This window comes from Megascapheus bottae, chromosome 9, assembly GCF_031878675.1.
Source record: "Megascapheus bottae isolate mThoBot1 chromosome 9, mThoBot2.hap1, whole genome shotgun sequence".
Lineage (NCBI taxonomy): Eukaryota > Metazoa > Chordata > Mammalia > Rodentia > Geomyidae > Megascapheus > Megascapheus bottae.
The window spans coordinates 39,411,242-39,434,527 of record NC_143517.1 but is presented as its reverse complement, the minus strand read 5'-3'; the positions used below and the strand labels follow the sequence as shown (position 1 = coordinate 39,434,527).

Here is a 23,286-nt window from a genome sequence, read left to right as displayed (position 1 = left end):
TATCTTATATTATCAGCTAGATATTTTGGTTATGAGTTTTGTTTTCTTTTTTGTATTCTTAACTTGGTTATTCACTGGTAAAATCCCCTATACCTAGCATAATTAGATGTTCAGTGAATACTTACTAACTACAGTGAAATGAGGCCTGGTTTGGGAGTCATAAAGCCCTGGGTTAGACTGCAAAGCTTTTGTGTGGCTTATGGTAGTTTCCTTCACCATAATGAACTTCAGTTCTCTTACTAATAAAGTAGAATCAAGTGAGATGTTGGTCAAGTATTTCATCCCCTTGAAAAACCACACAATAATTGTTAGCCCTCTGCTTTTCAACTTGAGAGAAATGCTAGAGATTTATTTTTCACATTTTCCCCTCTTCTTTCCAAAACCTGTTTTTTTTTTGTGCCAGTCCTGGGCTTGAGCTCAGGGCCTGAGCATTGTCATTGGACTTTCTCAAGGCTAGAGCTCTACCACTTGAGCTACAGCACCACTTCCAGCTTTTTTCTATGTATGTGGTACCTAGGAATGGTACCCGGGTCTTTATGCATGCTAGGCAAGCACTCTACCACTAGGCCAAACTCCCAGCCCCCCTTTTTAATTTTTTTAAATGGGTGTATCAGTCAGAGACCCAATAAAAACCCCACAGTATCTTTACATTAGGGTCAGCTGGTTGGGACTGAGGACTACAGGAATACAAGAGAGAAAAGAAGGAACCCACAACCTAGCAAGAACTGTCAGGACTCCTAAATGCAGAGAGGCAAGATTGGAAGGAAGGAAGAATTGGCTACTTTTTTTTCCCCAAAGAGGTGAGTTTAGGCAACCTCAAAAGAAGAAAACTAGGGAAATAAATAAATAGTAACTTTCCCCTCTCATAATGACTTCTTGTTGGGTCTTCTATCATCAGAAGCAAGCATTATTACAGATGCCTGGCTTTCAATGTAAAGAACAGAGAGGGATGAAAATGAATCTGAGCAAGCTCCCCAGCCTCGTGACCTAACTGGGTGTCAGGCACTTATTATGAAAGGAGAGAGAGAGAGAGAGAGAGAGAGAGAGAGAGAGAGAGAGAGAGAGAGAGAGAGAGAGAGAGAGAGAGAGAGACAGAGAGAGAGACAGAGAGACAGAGAGAGAGACAGAGAGACAGAGAGACAGAGAGACACAGAGAGAGAGACACACACAGAGAGAGACAGAGAGAGACACACAGAGAGAGACAGAGACAGAGACAGAGACAGAGAAACATAGAGAGACGCAGAGAGACACAGAGACAGAGAGACAGACAGAAAGACAGAGACAGAGATAGAGACAGAATGAGAGAGAGACAGAGACAGAGAAAGACAGAGAAAAAGAGAGGGAGAGAGGGAGGGAAAGAGAGGAGATAATACGGTTTGGCTCTCAGTTGAGTCATTGTGACTATTAGATAAATGTAATTTCTACACAGTGTGGCAAATGTCACACATAAGCACAGAGGGCTGTGGGCCATATGAGATAGGTATCTTTTTTATAACTTAAATGTAGATACTGGTAGGTGATAATGCTGGTGTGTTGATTGGAAAAAGCTTCCTGAAGAGTAAATTGATAAGATGATAGAAGCCTAAGGATGGAAAATTTTAGTAAATTTATTATTTTGTTATATTTTTAGTATAGTAAGTTTAAAAAAATGAAATGAGCTCGAGATTATTTTTTGGTGTAACATCAAAAGATGAGAGCATGGGAAATGAGGATGGGAGTGAGCTGAAGGCTAGATCTTTTTGTAGTTGACATTTTAATATTTTTTTCTTCTTTTGAGCACTTAGGCTGAGCATAAGGTTTTATAATCATTTCTCTTTAAGTTGAATGGTCTTAACTAACTTAAAATAACTATATCTGGGGTAAAATACAATAATAAAATCATAAATAATAATATACAATACAATATAAAATACATTAATATACAATATACACAAATATACAATGATAAATCCTGTATGTTTATCGCATAGTGCAAAAAGGAAACTGAATTATACTTGTCTGAAGAGTTAATAGGCAAGTTTAATTTGGGTTTCCATTCTTTTATAAATAAATTTATTTAAACATGTGCATTACAGAAAACATATATAAGCAAAGTGCAAAGTATTTCTGACACAAGCAGTTCAGTTGGACATGACTGTCTAGATCCTCCATGTAACACCAATCCCTTTTATGTAACTGAGATCATCTGGTATGTGTCATGCTTTTCCAAATGTTATGAATTCACCAATGCAAAATCCCAAAGCTACATGAATATTTTGTTTGGCGGGTTACTATTCATATTATTCACTATGTGCTTTATATTCATTGTTCTAACCTTCAAGAAAATGTAATGAAAAGCAAACTGATTATGTGGCAGCTGTATACAGTTGTAAGAAAGAGATACCTACATATTAGTGGTTGCATAAAATAGTCAAATTATGGGAGAAGACTGGAGAGAAAAGTTTTCTTTTGGTTTGCCAGTTCTGGGGCTTGAACTCAGGACGCGGGCGGGTGCTGTCCTTGGGCTTTCGCAAGGCTAGCACTCTACCACTTGAGCCACAGCACCACTTGCAGCTTTTTCTGTGTTTGTAGTAACAAGGAATCAAACCCAGGGCTTCATGCATGCTAGGCAAACACTCTACCAATAGTCCAGGCTCCTGGCCTGAGAGAAAAGTTTTCTTGAGTACTTTACCCCACACCATAATTTGTGATAGGTTTGCTAGGTTAGGCCATTGGACAGCCGCAAGACCCCAGCACACAAAATGACTAAAGTAGCTATTTCCTCTGTAATTAGATGTAATTATTGTGATAGTGAGTTGCTGTCCACAATCAAATTCAAACCAGAATTTCCATAAGTATCCCTACTACTGTAGCTACAAATGTCAAATGGCTGGGGGGAGGGAAACATAGCCAATAATTATGAGCAGAACAAGAGAGGGAAGCGTGGGCAGTTAGTTATACTTCAGATGGCTTCCCAAGATGTTTGGGATGCATTGTTGAGAAACCCTAAGAAATGAGTCCGGTGGGACTAGGGCAAGCCGGGCCAAGGCGAGTGAGAAGTGGAGGCCTAGTAGGGCTGGAAAAGGATTAGGCTTCACCTGGGGCTCTTCTGGCTAAGCCGGCCTTCGGCTCCATCCGCCCCGCCCCTCCCTTGACCCCGCCTCCATACAAAGCCGCGGAAGGCCCCGCCCAGTCCTGGAGGATGCCTCTCGGCTCATCTTGATTGGGCTGCTGCCCGCGGCTGGGGGCCCGCCCACAGGCTGGCCCCGCCCCCCCACTTTAGGCCGCAGTCGCTCCGCCCACCATGTACTGGGGCTGCAGCATCAGGGCCGAAGGGCGGGGCGGAGCGGGGCGGGGCGGGGCGGGTGGTGAGGGTGGGAGGGAAGGGGAGGGGAGGGAAAGGGAGGGCGGGGCCAGGCTCCGGGCGGGAGGGAGATCCGCTGTGGAGTTACGGGAAAGTTGGTCCGAGTTTCCAGAGTTTCCCTCTGTGGTTCCCCGGGCTTGGCCCGCTGGTGCCTCGGTTCCCGTCTTCCCTCAGGCTTTCGCGGTTCTCCTGGTCCCTCTTTCTGCCACCGGCCGCCATGGAGCAGCCGCCGGCCCCGAAGAGGTAACAAAGTTGGGGAGAAGGAGGAAGGCAGCGCCGGCGGCCGCGGGGCGGGGGCGGCTAGGCCGGGCCCAGCTTCGACCCTCTCCCCGCCTGCTAGGCCCGGGAGCCGGGGCTCGCCGTGGGCCGGGAGGCGGTCGGGACGAGGAGTTGGCCCGCGGCCTGAGGGGCGTCGGCGCCTCGCCTGCCGGCCCCGGGCTGGCCTGGCGCCCCCGGAACGCTGGGGTGGCAGCGCCGGGCGGCCCGCGGCCCGACCCCGGGGCCGTGGGGTTTTCCCTCGTGGCAGATTCGCAGAGTCTGGAGACCTTCAAACGAAGGTCTTAAAACTATTAGGCTTGTTTTTGTCCAATGTGCTTCAAAGTATTGCTTGTTTCCCTTTTCTATTAGAGATGACGGTTTTAAGAAAATAGTTTAGGGAATTATTAATAGCTACCCTGTGTAAAAAGTTACACCGACAGGTGTTCCTCCCCCTCCCCCTTGAGAGAATTTATGGGTCCATGACAGAAGGAATCTTAAATTAGAACCCCTCCCCCGTGTAGGTTTACAGATAGTGATGCTTTGGCATGGTATTTGTTTATGTTGAACGTGACATATGCTGGAAGCATAGACAAACAAAATGGATGGATTAAAGCTAACATTTGCAATGCTCTTAAGAAGTCATATTTTCCACGGATACAAGTTATACTCTGACCCCCTGCCCCCAAGAATGAATTAATTGGTTGATGCTGGACAAAGCATTTAACCTGTGTGTGTGTATGTGTACATGTACATGTCTCCCTGTGTGTACCAGTATTAGGCTTGAACTGAATTCCTAGGTTCTGTCCTTTAGTTGTTTTGCTCAAAGCTGGTGCTATACTACTCGAGCCACAGCTCCATATCTGGCTTTTTGGTGGTTAATTGGAGTGTGTTATGGACTTTGCTACCTTGGTTGGCTTCAATCGGCGGTTCTCAGATCTCAGACTCCTGAGTAGCTAGGATTAGGTTGGGAGCCACCAGCACCTGGAGAGTCTTTCATTTTTAATTGATGAACTAAATGTACTAATGTCTGTCTATAGTGAGTGCTGTGGTGAAGAATTTGTCTGCTTTGACACCTGGAGGTTTTTAGATCGAAAGTGTTGTATTCAAGAATGTTAAATAATTTAAAAGGTAGGGAACTATTAAGAATTGTATGAGTAGATGCGTAAGTCTTCGCGCCTGGAAGCCATCTGTTCAGGTAAAAAAGGAAGGTATTGGATAGGTTCAAAAGGGGCCTGCCATCAGTCTGAGTTCTGAAAGCAAGTCATTGAAACATACTCTTCTTGCATTTTGTAACTTGTCTTCTGGTACTCAGTGGACATAAATTTTATTTATTTATTGCCAGTTCTGGGTTTAAGCTCAGGGCCTGAGCACTGACTTTGGGCTTTCTCAAGGCTAGAGCTCTATCACTTGAGCCACAGCACCACTTCTTTTTTTTTTTTAATGTGGTACTGAGGAATCAAACCTGGGTCCTTGTGCATGCTAGGCAAGCACTTTACCACTAGGCCAAACTCCTGGCCACAGATTTTACTACTACAGAATAATACTGGGAACACTTTTTTCTTTCTTCTTTGGAAGGATTGTAAGGGAACACCCCTAACATAATGCTATAGGCCAACATGAGCCATTTCGAATTGTAGTAGAGGCTTTCTATTAGCTCTACTCTAAGTTATCACAGTTTCATCACAGGTGTAAGAGAATCCTTATTCTTGCAAAGACATTAGACAACCCAGAGGAGTCAGGAGGTGGTAATTCCATGGGGATTTATACTTTTCAAAGTGGTTGTTCAGAGAGATTTGTTATGACCTATGAAGGCCTTTTTTTAAAAAAAAAATTTGTTGTAATGTATAGAGGAGTTACAGTTACTTTTGCCAGGTAGTAGGTGCATTACTTCTCACACATTGATGCCCTTTCTCATGTTTTTGTTCCCATTTCCCTCCCCCACCTCCTCCCAATCATCTTGTTTTCCCCCCTTCCCTTTGCTTTCAAATAAATAAAGGGATGTACAATATGCCATGTAACAAAGTCAGATACAGTAACAATATGAGATTAACCAAAGGGCAACAAAACAGAAGAGGAATAACAGTACATTAAGAACAACAGAATCACACAAGATAAGGCTCTTGTTTCCATATCCTGGAGATCCTTTCATTTAGCCTCACCCTATATAACCTTATATATCTAGGTTTTGCGCTATTGTAATCCTCTGCTATGAGAGTCCTAGGTGTGTACTAATTATTACAAATGAGGGAAACCATTGAGGCTGTGTTCCTTTAGGTCTGGCTTACTTCACTAAATATGAATTTTTTTTCCCCAAGTCTAAAAAGGTCTTTTTTTTTCTGCCAATTTTAAATCCAGTATCTTGCTGCATTTCTGAAGGACAAAAGATATGTGACATTAATTCTTTAATTTGAATAGTTGTTGAATTTTATAGAAGTTTTATATTAATGGTGAGTGAATATGACTATCTCTATCTGTCTTTGATCTCTATATATCTATATATCTCTCTAGTCCTATATTTGGTAGTACTGGGGATTGACCTTGGGCCTGTGGTTTCTAAGCAAGCACTCTACCATTTGAGTTATGCACCAGTCCTATATTCATGATTTTTAATCCTCCCAGCAAGGGAGTAAGTTGGATTATAGACAGTAATCCTGTTTTATAACATGGAAGGCTATGTCAGAAATTGTTGACCGTAAGTTTTTGGTTTGCCCCTTTGATTATTGTTGTCTAGAAAGTAATAAAGTAGACAATCAATTTTGAGATCAGTTGTTTGCCAGAAAATTCATACAGTAAGTAGGTTAGGTTCTGAGAAATTGATCCATAGGTGATTTTGTTGTATAAACATTGTAGAGTATACATTCACAAAGCTATGTAGGCGGCTATGGTGTTAGTAGGCAATATAGTTTTATGAATCTATGTGTATGAGATCATTGACTGAAATATTGTTGTATGTGACTGTGTATACCTTTTCTTGGAGATAATAGTGTTTGAATTCAGGGCCTTGCTCTTGTTAGGCAAGTGCTCTGCCACTTGAGCCATGTCTCTAATTCTACCTTGTACATATAATCTTAAGAAATGGTGATCCTTACTGGTGATCACTTACTGTATTAGTTCAACATTTAAACTTCTCACTTATAAAATGTATTGTAGAGATTAAATGAGGTCATTAGAAAAGTACTCGGTACAGTGCTTTGTAATGTGTTCAATCATGATAAAACTCATGTTTTCCTTATGAAATGATTCTCAGATTAATTTTTTCATGTGGAGAAAGTGCCAGAAGCCTTAGTATGAATGGCTGCAAAAGCTCTGTACTCCATTATGTTCAATAATGCCTATTAAAGTTTCATAATGAAATGATTTTTTCTGCAATCTCTCTACTTCCCTTTGCTCATTCTATTGTTAATCTTTGTGAGAGTATCATAATTGTGTTTGTTGCTGATATTTACTGCCTAGTTTAAGAGATAAAATATTACTAATACATCTGAAGCCTCCTGTGCCTATCCTTTCTCAATTATATTCTCTTCATATATTGCAAAGGTTGATCACTATTCTAAATCGGGTATTTGCCCTTTCAATACATGTCTTTAAGATTTTTAGGATGTCACTTAGTGACACATCTATAACATCAGCCCTGCTTTGCCACTGACATTTAAATTTTACTTTTGGTTATTCCTCTGGAAGTTGGAAATTCCCAGTATGCCCCAGGGTTAAGATACTGACTTGGAAGCCAGGCACAGTGGCTCATGCAGCAGTAACCCTAGCTACTCAGGAGGCTGAGATCTGAGGATCGAGGTTCAGAACCAGCCTGGGCACTAAAGTCCATGAGATTACTATCTCTAATTAGCCAGTAAAAAACCAGAGGTGGTGCTATGGCTCAAGGGGTCAGGCGGTAGCATTGAGTTGAAGAGCTCAGAGACTGCCCAGGCCCAGAGTTCAGGCCCCACAACTGACCAAAAAGAAAAAAAAAAAAAAGACCCCTGACTCAGTTTTAAATAGTAAGGCACCTGCATCTTCATATATGTTGATTTAATATCCTTAAGTTTCTTTTTTGTTTTTAAAATAAAACATTCAGGGGCCGGGAGTTTGGCCTAGTGGTTAAAGTGCTTGCCTAGCATGCATGAAGACCCTGGTTCGATTCCTTGGTACCACATACATAGAAAAAAGCCGAAGTGGTGCTGAGGCTCAAGTGGTAGAGCTCTAGCCTTGAGAAAGTCCAAGGACATTACTCAGGCCCTGAGCTCAAGCCCAGGACTGGCAAAAATAAATAAAACATTCAGTAAATGTGGTTATCTGCTAATGTACCAGAATGGGTCTTAGGTTTTTGTCATAGAGAGGCCTCTGGAAATACAAGAGCTCTAGTTGCTACAGAGTAGGTTTGTGGTATTATACAGTACTTGTCAAAGAGAGGATACACAATATGCTCTAAATAGGCTATGGAGATATACTTTACCAGATCAGTCTAACATTCCTCCACTACATTATAAGACTAGTAGTTAAAATTTGTTTGGAATCAAAGTTGGTATTGAGCAATGAAAACACTAAAGTATGAGTTAAGTTCCTAAGTTGTGTTTCTAAGACAGGAAGGAGAGGTCTTTGATTCAAATGTTGTTAGATTCTGTGGTAATTAAGTACTATGAAAGGGAAAGTTAGGGGGTAAATAAAGTTGAGGATTGACATAAAAATGTTTTGGCATTGAAATATATTCCCACAAATGAAAAGGGAAGGTAAGAAAATCATAATGGCAGATATTGCTATGAATGAATGATTAATCAGAGGGAGATGGTTTTTGAATATGAAGGAAAAGGTAATTAAGAATTAACTAAGAATATAGGACATATTTAGAAATTATTCATGTGTTCCTTAATATGAACATTCTAACCAGTCTTAAGCTCAGGATCTGAGCACTGTCCTTGGATTTTCTCAAGGCTAGAACTCCACCACTTGAGCCTCAGCACCACTTCCGACTTTTTTCTATGTATGTGGTATGGAGGAATCGAACCTGGGTTTTCATGCATGCTAGGCAAGCACTCTACCACTAGGCCAAACTCCCAGCCCATCAAGAATATTTTTTAAAACTACAGATCACCTAACAGAGAGTTATGATTTATCAAATTAATTTCATGACCATCTTTTCTTATTGAAATAGACCAGAAATTAGAAAAATATTGGAAATATTAGAAAACAGTACATTTTGTGGGATTTCTGTTTATTTAAGACATAATATCTTTCTCCAGATCATCTTTCAGCTTTAGGATTTTTGGTCTTCTGAAATTATGGGCTGTAGAGTCCTATAGTTAGAAAGGAACACAAGTTAAACTTGGGTTTATAATTTAGATGAACTTTTGATATATTTTATATTTTAGGAAAGCATAAACTGAAGATAACCTGTAAATATTCTTGAATTCTCTGAAGCCACATAGTCATTTTTTCTATGGTCTCTGAAAACAGGCTTTCATACTGATTACTTAAGGCAGAAATGGACTATTGTAATATCCCAGCCATATTGGGATTCCCCTAGCAATAGAGTCACCAGTACTCAGTGAATGGAGCTAAGTCAGTTTAATAGCAGCACAGAGGCTACTCTCCACCTTCGGGCTGATAAGAGAGAAGCCCTGACCTTCTGTGGGGCTGAGCTTCTAAACGAGAGCACCACACACAGGTGGTCCTTTTCACCAGGAAAATACCTGATATATATATACACAGGAAAACACCACATGCAGAAGCCAGGCATGGTGGCTCACGCCTGTAACCCTAGCTACTATGGAGGCTGAGATCTGAGGATCAAGGTTCAAAGCCAGCCTGCGCACAAAAGGACCCGAGACTCATCTCCAATTAACCTCTAAAAATTGGGAAGTGGGGCTTGGCTCAAGGGTAGGGCGGTAGCCTTGAGCTGAAGAGCTCTGGGACAGCACCCAGGCCCAGAGTCCAAGCCGCACAAAAAAAACAAAACAAAAAACAAAAACCCCCAACCAATTTGACAGCTAATCCTGACAGGTTACTACATTCCCAGCTCCTTTGTATATAATTGAGTCTTTGATGGACGTAAGACAATTGGCCAGGTCAACCTATAGTGACTCAAGGCTTCCACAAAAATGATGACATGCCAGTTGTCATCTTACTGTCTACTTTCTCAATCCTACCTATTTTTTTTTTTTTTTAAATGACTGGTTGTCTTGCTAGGTTGATGGTACTGGTCCTTTTGTTGGGTTGATGGGCAAAGATTCTCATCTTCTTCCAGCTTACACAGGGGAGTTGACCCTCCCTAGCCAGAAACCTATAGTCTTGAGCCTATTTTTGCTAATCATTGCTTTAACACTTCAGTAGCTTTTTATTTTCATTTGAAGTCTTGAAGCACTAGACAGTCCATTGCCTTGGGGTCACCTATTTTAAAATAGGCAATGTTTTCCAATCCGAGTTGAACTCTTAGATAACCTTTGAATTCAAATAGCAGTTTTTTGGTAATGCGAGAATTACAAGCATCATCACTGTACCAAGATTTCAACTAGCATATGCCTCTTTAATACATTCAATTACAAAATAGTATTGAGAAGTGTTGAAAACAAATTACATCACACAATTTTTTTTTTGTTTTTTTGCCAGTCCTGGGCTTGAACTCAGGGCCTGGGCACTGTCCTTGGGCTTTCTCAAGTCTAGCGCTCTATCACTTGAGCCACAGTACCACTTCTGGCTTTTTCTATGTATGTGGTACCAAGGAATCCAACATAGGTCTTCATGTATGCTAGGCAAGCACTCTTACCACTAGGCCAAACTCCCTGCTCCTATACAGACAAACTTTTAACCTTCTAAACCTTTAAACCTTGTTTCAAAAACCCCTTTTAAAGTTTCCCTTTTTAAAGTTTCCCTTAGGGGCTATTTTTAGAAATACCAGTCATCTTTCACATCAGATTTCCAGTGTCAGTCTGCAAGGAAAGATATGAAGTTGGTCAACTTGGCCCATCTGATTAGATTTAGATGAACTGTCTTCATGCCAGCTTATTCTCTTCCACCATGTGTGGACACTTCCTAGGGCCTGTCCCACCATATGTGACTTTCTAGGCCTGTCCCTTTCTCTTGATACTTAAAGATAGTCTGTTCTATCCATCTAAAATTGCTTGGCTAAGTTTCTGATACTAATAGATCTTCACATTTAATTTCTAATACTTGAAGGATTGACCTCACTAACCTCTTTGCTGACAGTAGGAGGTCATCAACATTGTAAGAGTTACTTCTGGATATTTTGTGTGGAAAGGCTGCCGGGTCTTGACGGTCTTGACTTGGGGCTTCAAAGAGTTGGAGAGTTCTTAAAACCTTGCAGAAGCCTGTCCAGGTTAGCTGGCCAGAGAAACAGCCTTTTGGGTCTGTTCATTTGAAGGTAAAGATGAGCTGATTGGCTTTTGCCAAAGGCAACCTTTACACTGATTTTTTTCACGCTGATTTCAGTCTCCTGGAGGGTGATTGTAGCATGTAGCTTTAGAGACACCTGATGACTATTCCATTCCTAGGAGATAGAGGATCTGTAAAACCTGCTGTCATTCCTAGGGGGTTATTGAATGATTCCAAGGGGGTTAATGAATGAAGAGAATAGACTCAAGGAGTTAAAGCCTGGGGTTTTCAGAAAGAGGAGGGGGTAACTCATCCTCGAGGTTCCTGTGGTCCTGAAGAAATGGGGGATTTGATTTGGGTGACCAGGGTTTCTGAAGATGATCCTGTGAACTGCGAAAAGGAATAGATTAAAGGAACCCTCAGATGGCAGTTTACATTGAACTCCTGCCATTCAAGCTCACCAGAGAGCCCAGAGATGGCCCATGAGCACTGGCTCCACTCCTGAAATCAGAAACATTCGAGCATTAATTCCACGGGGATAGAGACTGATGTCATTTGGCCCATGTCGTCCCATTGGTAAATGGAAACAGCTACGTGCAGACAAGTGACGACACAAATTTCAGGTGGGACTCAAACCCACCCAAAGTCAGCACTTAACTGTCCTGGTCCAATTCTGGTCCAATTTGTACACAGAACATAAAATACTCACCAGTGTAAACTCGTGCCAACCTGTTTCAATTGGAATATGACATACTTCACCAGTATGTTTCAACCGGTGCCCACTAGATTCATTTGGTCTGACAGTGGGGACAAATTTCCCTACCACCTCAGGTCGGGGTGTACAGCTCACTCATGAACCTATCCAAGGCCCGCATCCACCGGCCTGTTTCAGCCAGTACACAGAACGCTCACCAGTCTATTTCAACTGGAGCGCTAGACACAAGACAGTACTCTCACCAGTCTGTTTCAACCAGTGAACAGGGCACTAGCTGCTCACCAGTTTGTCAGTACACAAAACATAAGACACTCCTAGTCAATATATAAAATGCTTACCTCTGGAGGATTTTAGACAGACTCCTGCTTAATGTTGACCACAGGAAGTATCCAGCCAGGAAAAGCTACCACCCTTTTCTGGGACTGAGAGGAATTTCTCTCAGTAGCCACCCCCTTGAAAGGTTCGGGCTCACCTGTCCTGGGCTACCTGAAATCAAGGCCTGAGGCTGGAATCTTCCTGGGGCCTCTGTATGTAATATCCAGTCATATTGGGGTTTCTGAACCCTCCAGTAATAGAGTCACCAGCACTCAGTATGGAGCTAGGAGTCAGTTTAATAGTTGCGCAGTGGCTACACTCCACCTTTGGGCTGATAGAGAGCTGTGGGATTGAGCTTTTAAAGGAGAGCACCACACACAGGTGGTCCTGCTCACCAGGAAAACACCATACGCAGGTGGCCAAGCAGTTTAAGTATTTTTACAAAAAAACAAAAACAGAATTAGACAGCTAATGCTGACAGGTTACTTCACTATAAGCCTTGGTCCATTCATTTGCTCATCTACTTAAACCACTCAGTAATTAAGTGACTGCCTTCCAAAACACCAGATGTTAAGTGCATTCATTAGCAAATGAAAGATAAGGTCTTCCACAGAACATAAAAATTCTAGTTGGGGGCTTGAGCTTTGTGAATTGATGAAGTGATGGAACCTGCTTAATCGAACACTTGGGATTATCTCTGAGCAGATGATATTTAAACTGCAGTGTGACACTGAGAAATTATCCTGGTGAACAGACATGTGTGTATATAGTACTCAAGGCAGAAAGAAAATCCATGAGAAAGCCTGGTGAGGGAAAGACCACTTCAATGTCCTAAAGGAATTAAAGTAAGGCCATTGTGGCTAGGTTTTAGAATAGAAGGCAAATAAAGATGAGGTTCGAAAGATGGGCAGAGATTCAGTGATAAAGGTAATGGAAAGGAATTTTGATTTAAGGCAGATTTTAAGCAGGATTTCAAGCAATTCTGTTTTAAAAATATTATTCTGGTTGCTTTGAGTGGGTTGTAGAGAGTTAATATAAAAAGAAACAGAAGGCCAATGTAAAAATTGATAGAGATTGTGGAGTGAGTGGAGATGGAGATAACAGAACAGATTGAGGCTACATTTTGAGATTAGAAATGAAGTACTAATTGATAGGCTAGATGTAGGAAATTAATCAATTAACCAAATATAATTTTGCTGGAAATAGGGCTTGAGCTTGGGGACCAGGCACTGTCACTTAGGTTTTTCTACTCAGTGCTAGCACTCTATCACTTGACCACAGCTCTACTTCTGCCATTTTGGAGGTTAATTGGAGATAAAAGTCTTTACTAGTTTTTATCAATTGGAGCTGGCTTTGAACTGAGACTCAGATCTTAGCCTTCTGAGTTGCTAGTAACAACCAAGCTAGGGTTGGTTGTTTCTTTTAAGATTTATGTTTTCTTTTACCCTTTTTCTTGTTGAAAACTTTAAGTTGTTTGAACTGTGGTTTCTTACTATGTGTGTTTTGTTCATTGTTTACTTCAGGCTCAGTTCAACATATTTGTCTTCTGTATTTCCTGCAACTGGGAAGCTGGGTCCTGAAATGGATCAGACCAAAGTTAGATCCATTAGGCATTGTTATAAATTGGGTAGCAAGACAGTAGTAAACTCTTAATGTGTAATATTCTTTTTCTTGTGACGTCAGCAGCTGTTAATATTAGTACTTATTTCAGTTAATTCATTGGGTATTGCAAAATGATGAAATTCTCAATACATCATTTTGAAGGTTTTCTGGCCCCTGACCACATAGGCCAAAGGAAAAAAATAAAAATGGACACTTTTATAAGGTAGAGCTTATGAGTAAAGTTAGCAAGTTGGTATGTAATTAAGATGGCTGTGATTTAAATAAGTTAAAAAGTAATACACTGATATAAAATCAGCATATCATTCTTTATGTTCATTTAGTGTTTGTACACTAATAAGTTTGTTAAGGTATTTTTATTAAAGAATTTATTAACATTGATTTTTACATCATATTTCAAATGAATTTAACAAACAAGTATTCAAGAAGGGAATCTCTATATACAATCACTGGCACTTAGATTTTAGAACATAATTAAAATTAGGCTGAGGGTTTGTATGTCACAGATACATATTAATCTATGTAATAAAATATGTCTATAGAGTCATAAATTTTTATGTCTATGTAGTTGTGTTTATATCTCCAGTACCATGTCCATAGCATTGGGTATGCAAATATTGAGTCATCGTTCTTGTACTGTTTGGATCTAATAGCTACATATTAAGGATACCCTGCGATTTTTGTTCCTTTGTCTTGACTTGTCTCACTCACATGATTCGCTCTAGATTTATCCACTTCCTTTCAAATGCCATTATTTTATCTTGTCTGTTGGCTATGTAGAATTCCTTTGTGTTTGTTAAGGTTTTAATATGTGTTCTCCAGGTATGTAAGCCACTTTGGATACAGAGCTGACGTGGTTTCAGTCTTAAGTAGTATCCTAAAGTGCTATATTCAGTTGACCTTTGAACACTTGCTAGAAGTGTGGGGGCTGAAAATCCACCATGTGAGCAAGATGGCAAAAAAAAAAACAAAAAAAAAAAACAAAAAACAGGCCATGGTGGTAAGAAAACCTGGTGGAGCATTATGAAGTAAGCAAGGAAGAAAGCAGACAGACAGCAGACAGCCGAACAGGAAGGCAGGGTGCTCAAGGGTGCTCTTGAGGAGAGACAGTTTTAGCTAAGAGAATTTAAATCAGGGACAGCTACCCTTTAGGAGAAAATCCACTCCCAAGGGCACAAGCACCAAGGCAGAGAGAGAAATAGAGACAGATAGGGATAGAGACAGAGAGACAAAAAGGGAGCATGAAAGGGAGAGAGGAGATTCAACCTCTACAAGACTAGGAAATTTCTAGAGGAGATGGCTTGTGAGGCTTATGAGACAGGAGACAGAGATGGACATGAAAGAGTTTGAACATACAGAATTTCTAACCATTTACCATTGCATTAGCAGAGAATATAAAGTATATTTAGTCTTTTAGTGAAAATGACATCTAGAGAGCATAGGAGACACCCCAAAGGAGTTCCTGGCTTGGAAGAAACATGGGGAGGAAGAAGAGTGCGGTAAGGATGTGGAAGGGGGAGTCCCATAGGATGTAGAAGGGGAGGAGACTTATAGGACATAGAAGGTGGAGTCTGGTGTGTGTTAAGAGGTTTCAGATGGAATGCTCAGGTGGCTGAGCCTCTTTCAGGATAAGGGTCAGATTTTCGATTCAGGTGTCCCTGAAATAGGCAGTGACCAACCAAGGAGGTATAGAGGCTGTCTGATATGGTGCCATGTCTAGAGAGACAGAGTCAGAGGGCTCATAGAGTAGCACTCTTCATATGTATAGAGGAGGGGAGTCACAGTCACTCACCAGATGTAGAGAGGAGTCAGTGTGGTGGATGCATGGCCAGCAATGGTAAGGGCCAGAAGTCAGAGATGAGGTTCCTCTGGCTTTTGGCAGTTTGATCCAAGGAGGAGTGGTCAAGGAGGCAGATGGCAGACTGACCCTCAGAAGGAGACTAGGAGGGGAATACAGTGACTCCTGACTGCCTCCTCCTGGGTTTTCAGCACCATTATGCAAAGTTTAGCTGAAAGGAAACTGCCACATGGTTCAGGAAAACAGAAGTTTATTGGGGGAAGAGCATACTGCTGGCCTGCACACGGTGAAATGTTTGTAAAGAAGGAAAGGGAAGGGGTGACTTCTGGTGGGATTGGGGTTAATATAGGGAGAGATTGGGGTGAAGGAGGGGTGGGATGAGGAGGGGAGAAGGAGAAGTGATCATAGCAGATGTAGATGTGACCTCAGAATCTGGGAACCTCCCATGGTCCAGAGGAGGCGTGACCAGGGCAGTTAAGGATATGACCTCAGAGAAAGGGGAGGTAACTTCCTCCAGGTGTGCCAGTTACCTGGGTTATGAATGTTGGGTGGGGGCTTTAGGGAGGAGCTACGTGTGCACAGGAAGAACAATGAGGATGGGCATTTCTTCCCAGGGCATACCTAACAAGCTTTTGGCATTTTGGTAGTTAATTGGAGAGTCTCACAGACTTCCTGCCTGGGCTAGCCTCAAGCTATGATCCTCAGATCTCAGCCTCCTGAGTAAGTAGGATTATAAGTGTGAGCCACTTGCACCTGTGAAATTTTTTTTTAAACTGTAAATGTGGATTTAAAGGAGATAATAAAAACATTAAAATTAAGTCACAAATGAAAAAAACACTAGTTTTCACTTAAAACACCAAAAAGAGAACAACTTAAGACAAAATAACCAAAACATGAATTGTTTACCAAAATAAATCATGTGTTTTCGCTTGACAAACACCTAAGAGATGCACTTTTTACCTAAGTTAAATAAAAAACATTTCAGTTATTCTACCTGTTGAGAAAATAACATGTGTAAATTAGAATTACTCATTGTGTTTACTGGATTCAATTGATAACCTATGACTTGTTTAAATTGAGTCAGATTATAAACAAAAATGTGAAGCAAACTTTTTCAACTCCTACTTTTTGGCTTACTGTGGAAGAAATTTGTTACTATAATAATGCTGCTTCCATCATTATGACATGTGCATGTTCATTTTGAGTTGCAGTCACTTGCTTAGCCTTGAAGGTAAAGTCCTTTTGATTTCTGAGACACAGTTGCCAGTTTTTTTGGCCTGTTATTTTTTAAAATTTACTTTATTGTTATTTTAGAGGTGATGTGTTGGGGGGCCCAGCAACGCCATGTCTAATAACTTTCTGCTGAGACAAGGCAAGGTGCAAGAGGCATGGCGCAAGACTTGATTAGCATTGGTTACAAATGTGTTATTGTTTATCACTCTCTGCTGGGACCTAAAGTGAGGGGACATTAGCTGGAGGGACTGCCTCAGGAGGGGGGTTTATTGGAGAGAGAGAGATTTTCCTGCCTTGATGAAGCTGTGTGGCGTCTGTTCGTGCTCCGGGGAAGGAAGGCTGAGTGCGGGAGGACAGTGGGCCCTCTCCTCTCGCGGCTTGGACTCGTTGGGGTGTGTTTTTCCCCATCCCTCCTACTAATCGAGAGGGACAGTGTCATCTATTCCCTTATTCTCACCCAGTACCTCCTCCCGCCTCCACTCACAATTACATAGTTCACTTTCATCAATGCCCAGTGCACTCCACTGCTGTACCTTTCTCGGTCTTGTGCCCTCATTTCACCCTCCCACAGATGTGCACACGAACACATTGTATATACGGTAAAGAATACAGAGTAATCTGAAAAAGAATAAACAAATTAAGAAAAAAAATTCCTTTGTTTCCATATATTTGGAGCTTGTTTCACTATGTATATTATTTGATATAGATATGACAAGGCACTTGGGTATTGCACCTTTGTGATTCTCTAAGATGATTCTCTTTTGGTCTCACTGTGTGAATATCTAGAATCCTATGTAATTTGTCAAATCCCCATGTGTTTTAGCTCTCACTTCTGTATATCAGCGAGAACATGTTCTGTTTGTCTCTCTGATCTTGGCTTACCTCACTAAACATGATTTGTTCTAGTTTCATCCATTTCTCTGCAAATGATACTATTTTTTTTCTGTGTCCTTAGATATGCATTGAGTTTCTTGTAAGCAGCATATTATTGGCTCTCAGTTATTTTATCAGTTTAGTCTCAGTTTTTTAATTGGAGAATCTAATACATTTATATGTAAGATAGCAACAGGTGAGGTCTTCGTTGCCATCTTACAACTTATTTTCTAGGTCCCCCCCCACTTTTTTTTTTTTTTTTTTTTTTTTTGCTAGTCCTGGGGCTTGAACTCAGGGATGAAGCACTGTTCTTGAACTTTCCTCAAGGGTAATACTCTACCACTTGAGCCACAGTACCACTTGTGACTTTGTCTATGTATGTGGTACTGAGGAAAAAAACCCCAGGTTTTCATGCATGCTAGGCAAGCACTCTTATCACGAGGCTAAACTCCCAGCCCTTTCCCACCTTCACACAGTGTTTCATCGTGCCATGAATTCCTTTGTTAGGGTGTTAGTTTCTTGATTACTTGGTGTGCCTCTTACATGTGTTTTCTTTGTTGTCACTGTAAAGTTAATAAAGTCTTTTCATTAGAGAATACTAATTTGATATGATAGTAATTTAATGATTGTAAATAGAAGAGAAATAAGGAAGAAAACTAGTAAGAAACCTCCTTCATTGTATTTCTAACCACATTTTGAATTTTTGGGGGGGCTTTTTTTAAAACTATTTTTTTACTAGACATAAAAGCCTACTCACTGTTTTTTTTGTGGTATATTTACTATGTTAGAGAATTTTAAATTGATATAGTTAATGTTACCAATGAGTTTAATATCTTTTTTTTTTTTTTTTTGGTGGGTTCTGGGACTTGAACTTTGCCTGGGCGCTATCCCTAAGCTTTTCAGCTCAAGACTACCATTCTACCCTCGAGCCAAACTCCACTTCCCATTTTCTAGATTTTGATTGAGTTTGAATAAGAGTCTTAGATCCTTTTGTGCCCAGTTGGCTTTGAACCTTGATCCTCAGATCTCAGCCTCCTGAGTAGCTAGGAGTACAGGCATGAGTCACCATGCCGGCAAGTTTAATATCTTTGATATTCACTTATTAGCATCTTTTTCAGTTTGAAGAACTCCCTGCTATTTCTTGATAAATTCTTTCAGCTTTGATTGTTGGAAGAATATCGTTATTTTTTTCATTTCCCAGCAAGAGCATTGTTGATTGGTGTATGTACCTATGTGTTTATCTATCTATGTAGGTATGTATGTATGTATGATGTATCTAATCTGTCTATTGGGTATCTGTGTGTGTGTATATATATGTATAAAACTGGTGCTTTCATCCCCTAGGGAGAAATCTTGAATATGTTCATTTTTTTGTGGTTTTGTTAGAAACATGATGATGAAGGCCTGGGTGGAGACTATTCATTTTATACTTTTTTATATTGCTTGATTGATCCCTCCCTCCTCCCACCCTAGGGTTTGAAATCAGGGGCTGGAACCTACTCAGATTGGCTTGCTCAGCTAATATTCTACCAACTTGAGCTTTGCCTAAGCTTGACTTTTTATTGGTTATTTTTTGGAGATGTAATCTCTCTTCTAAATTGCCTATTGTGGGTTCAGACTTCAAGCTTGTGAATTTTGATCTCATGGATAGTTAGGAGTACAGAAATGAGCCTTCAGACAAGGACATACTAAATCCACCAGCACAACAATGTTCATTGCAGCACTATTTACTATAGCAAAGATATGGAACCAACCTAGCTGTCCCTCAGTTGATGAATGGATCAACAAGACATGGTATTTGTACACAATGGAATTCTATGCTGCTATCAGAAAGAATGACATTGCCCCATTTGTTAGGAAATGGAAAGACTTAGAAAAAATCATATTAAGTGAAGTAAGCCAGACTCAAAGGAACTTAGGCTCAAGGGTTTCCCTCATTTGTCATAATCAGTAGAAACCTTGGGCTCTCCTAGCAGAGATTTGCAATAGAGCAAAACCTTGATACAAAAGGCCATATAGTATGATGTTAAATGAAAGGATCTCTCAGATATAGAAATATAAGCCATATAATGAATGATTGTTGTCCTTAAGGTACTATGTTATCTCTCATCTCTTTTGCTGTCCCTTGGTTATCTCATATTGTTACAGTATCTCACTTTGTTACCTAATATATCGGATATATTTGTATTTGGTTATTTGAAATTGGATAGGGAAGGGGGGAAAACAAGATGAGGGGTGGGGGTTGGGGGGGAGGGAAATGGGGACCAAGACATGTGAAAGGGTATCAATGTATGTGAATTAATGCACCTTCTATCTGGCAAATATCATGTAACCCTTTTATTAATTACAATAAATAATATATGAAAAAAAAGAAATGAGCCTTCAGCCTTTGACTTATTTTATTTTTGAGCCATTTGATTATTTTGCTTATTAGAAATAGATTAAAAATAGAAGATGTTAAAGAAAATATTTTTTTCTTTTTCTTATCAGCAAATTGAAAAAGCTGAGTGAAGACAGTTTGACTAAGCAGCCAGAAGAAGTTTTTGATGTATTGGAAAAGCTTGGAGAAGGGTGAGTGCAAAAAAATATTAAATTAGGGGCTGGGAGTTTGGCCTAGTGGTAGAGTGCTTGCCTAGCATGCACGAATACCAGGGTTCGATTCCTCGGTACCACATACATAGAAAAAAGAAGCTGGAAATGGTGTTGAGGCTGAAGTGGTAAAGCTCTAGCCTTGAGAAAAGTCCAAGGACAGTGCTCAGGCCCTGAGCTCAAGCCCAGGACTGGCAAAAAAAAAAAAAATAAATAAATTAGCATTTATATAGTGATGGACTGTCTAAATTAATTTTTCAACTGGAATGTTTGCTAAAATTGAATACTAATACTAGTTGAATTTGGATCATTAGTCTGAAGTTTTAAAGATCAGATGATTCTAGATGTGCTATACTGTTTTCCAAAGAAGAAGAATATACGTGTGTGTGTGTGTGTGTGTGTGTGTGTGTGTGTTTGTGTGTTTTTCTGGATGTTGTGTGGTGTTCTCATTAGTAAGCTTGAATGATTTTGACTTGTTAAGCAAGTGTCATTTAGAATTTGGAGCCCATTTTATTTTGGAAAAGGTAAGTATTAGTTGTGAATTGAACTTTAAATATCTCTTAAGTTACCTGTGACTGTGTAGTTTTTTTTTTTTTTTTTTTTTGAGAAAACAGCAAAAGGAACATTTGAGGAGATCTTGGACCTGTCACTTCAGAAAAACTATTTGGCTAGAGCTCCCTTACTCTTAACTTTGGTATTAAGTGGTCCCCAGTGGAGGGTTTCAGCTGTTTTTAAGTACTCTGAACAAAAGTGGGACTTTGATATTCTGGAAATTATTAACGAGATTAGCCTTTTCTCCTAATTTGAAATTTTAGCTCTTTTTAATCTATCTTTCATACTGCTAATTTCTATTTATATCTTCTTTATGCTGCATTTGAGTTGAGAAACCGTAAGTCTCTTTCATTCCTAAGAAAACTCAATTTGTTATATATGAACTTTTGAAGACTTTATTTATCATTGAAGCACTGAAACTAATGCATTGACTTTTATTTGTTTGCTTTTATTTTTATCGTTTAAATAGTGGTTAAACTAGAAAACACTACATAAAAAATTACAATACTTTTTTTCTAATACTTATGGCATTTAGATAAGAAAACGTAAACATCTGTTTGTTTTTAGGTCTTATGGAAGTGTATTTAAAGCAATCCATAAAGAATCTGGCCAAGTTGTTGCAATTAAACAAGTACCTGTTGAGTCAGATCTTCAGGAAATAATCAAAGAAATTTCTATAATGCAGCAATGTGACAGGTATGAAGAGATTTACTTTTTCTTCATTTGGATGAATTTTATTAATAAAATATAATGAAATGTATTACTTTGCTATTTCTTTCTTTTTTTTGAAAATGAGACTAATCCTTTGAAGAAAATGAAGACAGCTTTGTAGTATGTCTTTTGTATTTATTTCTTTTTGCTTCTAAAAGAGAAAATTACATCATAGCATAAAGGAATGTAGAGTGAAGAAAATACTCAGTGTAGTCCTATTTTTAGGACAAATTTATTGGTGAGAATAAGAATGTAGGGCCTCTTCTTGGAGGATAAGGATAGACTAGTGAAGAGAGGGAGGGATGATATATAGAATGTAGAAAGTATAGAGCAGAGATTGATCTGAAAAGAAATCTGGATATGCAATGCTAATTATAAATGATACAGACAATGTAAGTTCTCATTGTTTTTAATGGGAGCATATATTCAGCTTATTTTTCTTTATTTTGATATACTGTGTCAACTATATAGGGCATACATTTGGATGGGTGAGACATGTACAAGGCATAGTAAGAAACAGGCACATGAGTTATTTCTAGTCCTGTGGATATCTTTTTAGTTCAGGCCTTGAAGCTCCAACCAACCTTCTCTACCTCTGACTTTAAGGCTTAACTAAAATAAAGGCTCAACTGAAAAGTTTTCCTCCTTATCTTCTTTTGATGGTGTGATGATATGTTATGTATCCTTTTATAATATTTTAAATTTTTGTTGACCTTCCTTTTCCTCTTCTCCCCTCCCCTCCCCCTCTTCTTTTCTCTCCTCTTCCCCTTTCCTCTCCCTTCTTCCCCTCCCCTTTCCTTTCCTTCCCTCCCCTTCTGTTGTTCTGTTCTCTTCTTTCACTTGTCCTTGGGCCTGAAACCTGGACCTACACACTGTCCTTCAGTTTTTGTGCTTAAGGCTAGTACTCTACTACTTGAGCTACAGCTCTCTTCTGACTTTTTTCTAATTTAGTGGAGATGAAAGGCTCATTGACTTTCCTGAAGCATAAGCTGGCTTCGAACTGCATTCGTTAGATCTCAATGTCCTGAGTAGCTAGGATTACAGGCATGAGCCACTAGTGCCCCTCAATAGTCCCTCCCTCCTGCCCTCTCTCTTTCTTCCTTTTATTTTAAAATTGTTGTTAAAAAGGTGATGTACAGAAGGGTTACAGTTCTGTATGTATGGTAAAGAGTATATTTTGTTTTGGACAATGCCATCTCTTCCCTCATCTCTCCCAGTTGTCCCCTCCCATCCCACTCACAAGTTGTGTAGTTCATTTTCAACATAAGGTCCAGTGAGTACCATTGTTGCGTTTGTACACCTTTTGTCCCTCAATTCCTGTACCTCTCAATATTTATTTCTTAATTGATTACTGTGACTTTATTTGACATTGATATGTACAGTTGTCAGTTTGGGGGTGGTACTGGTTGTCTAATACTTGAACTCAGGACCTTAGTGCTGTCCTGGAGCTTTTGTGCTCAAGGCTCTACCACTTGAGCCACAGCTCCACTTCTGGCTTTCTTGGTAGCTAATTGGAGATAAGAGTCTCAGAGGCTTACTTGCCCAGGCTTCAAACTTCCATCCTCAGATCTCATCCTCATGAGTAGCTAGGAATATAGGCATGGGCACTCATATCTTGCATCAAATTTTGATAATAGTGTACACATCCAAACATATATACACATCCAATTATCAAAATAGTGTATATATTTATACTATATTCATATATATACAGTATGTACACTATTAAAATACTATATATACACACATATGTATATATACATGTATGCATATGTTTGCATATATGTGTATGTATGTACATAGTTATTTTTCACCAGAATTTTCTGAGACCAAAATGAAATATTGAAATATTGCACCAAGTACTAATATTTGACTGAAAGCAAACTTCTTTTGATTCACTTTTAGAATGTCTTAAAGGAAAATATTTTCATTTCTTTTTTTTTTTTTAACCAGTCC

The 23,286-nt window shown here is 39.8% G+C and overlaps 1 protein-coding gene across 2 annotated transcripts in view; it reads left to right on the top strand.

Moving 5' to 3' along the window:
• The window catches only part of Stk3 (serine/threonine kinase 3), a 254,561-nt gene that overhangs the window by 52,520 nt on the left and 178,755 nt on the right, over nt 1–23,286 (top strand). The window contains exons 1-3 of one of the 2 annotated variants that reach the window (XM_090339128.1): nt 3,415–3,586; nt 19,969–20,049; nt 21,187–21,315. In XM_090339128.1, the coding sequence (XP_090195254.1) occupies nt 3,561–3,586; nt 19,969–20,049; nt 21,187–21,315 (236 nt within the window). In that variant the 5' untranslated portion in view covers nt 3,415–3,560. Of the gene's footprint in view, nt 1–3,414; nt 3,587–19,968; nt 20,050–21,186; nt 21,316–23,286 lie in introns of those variants that run through there. The other variant, XM_090339129.1, reaches the window with a different exon arrangement.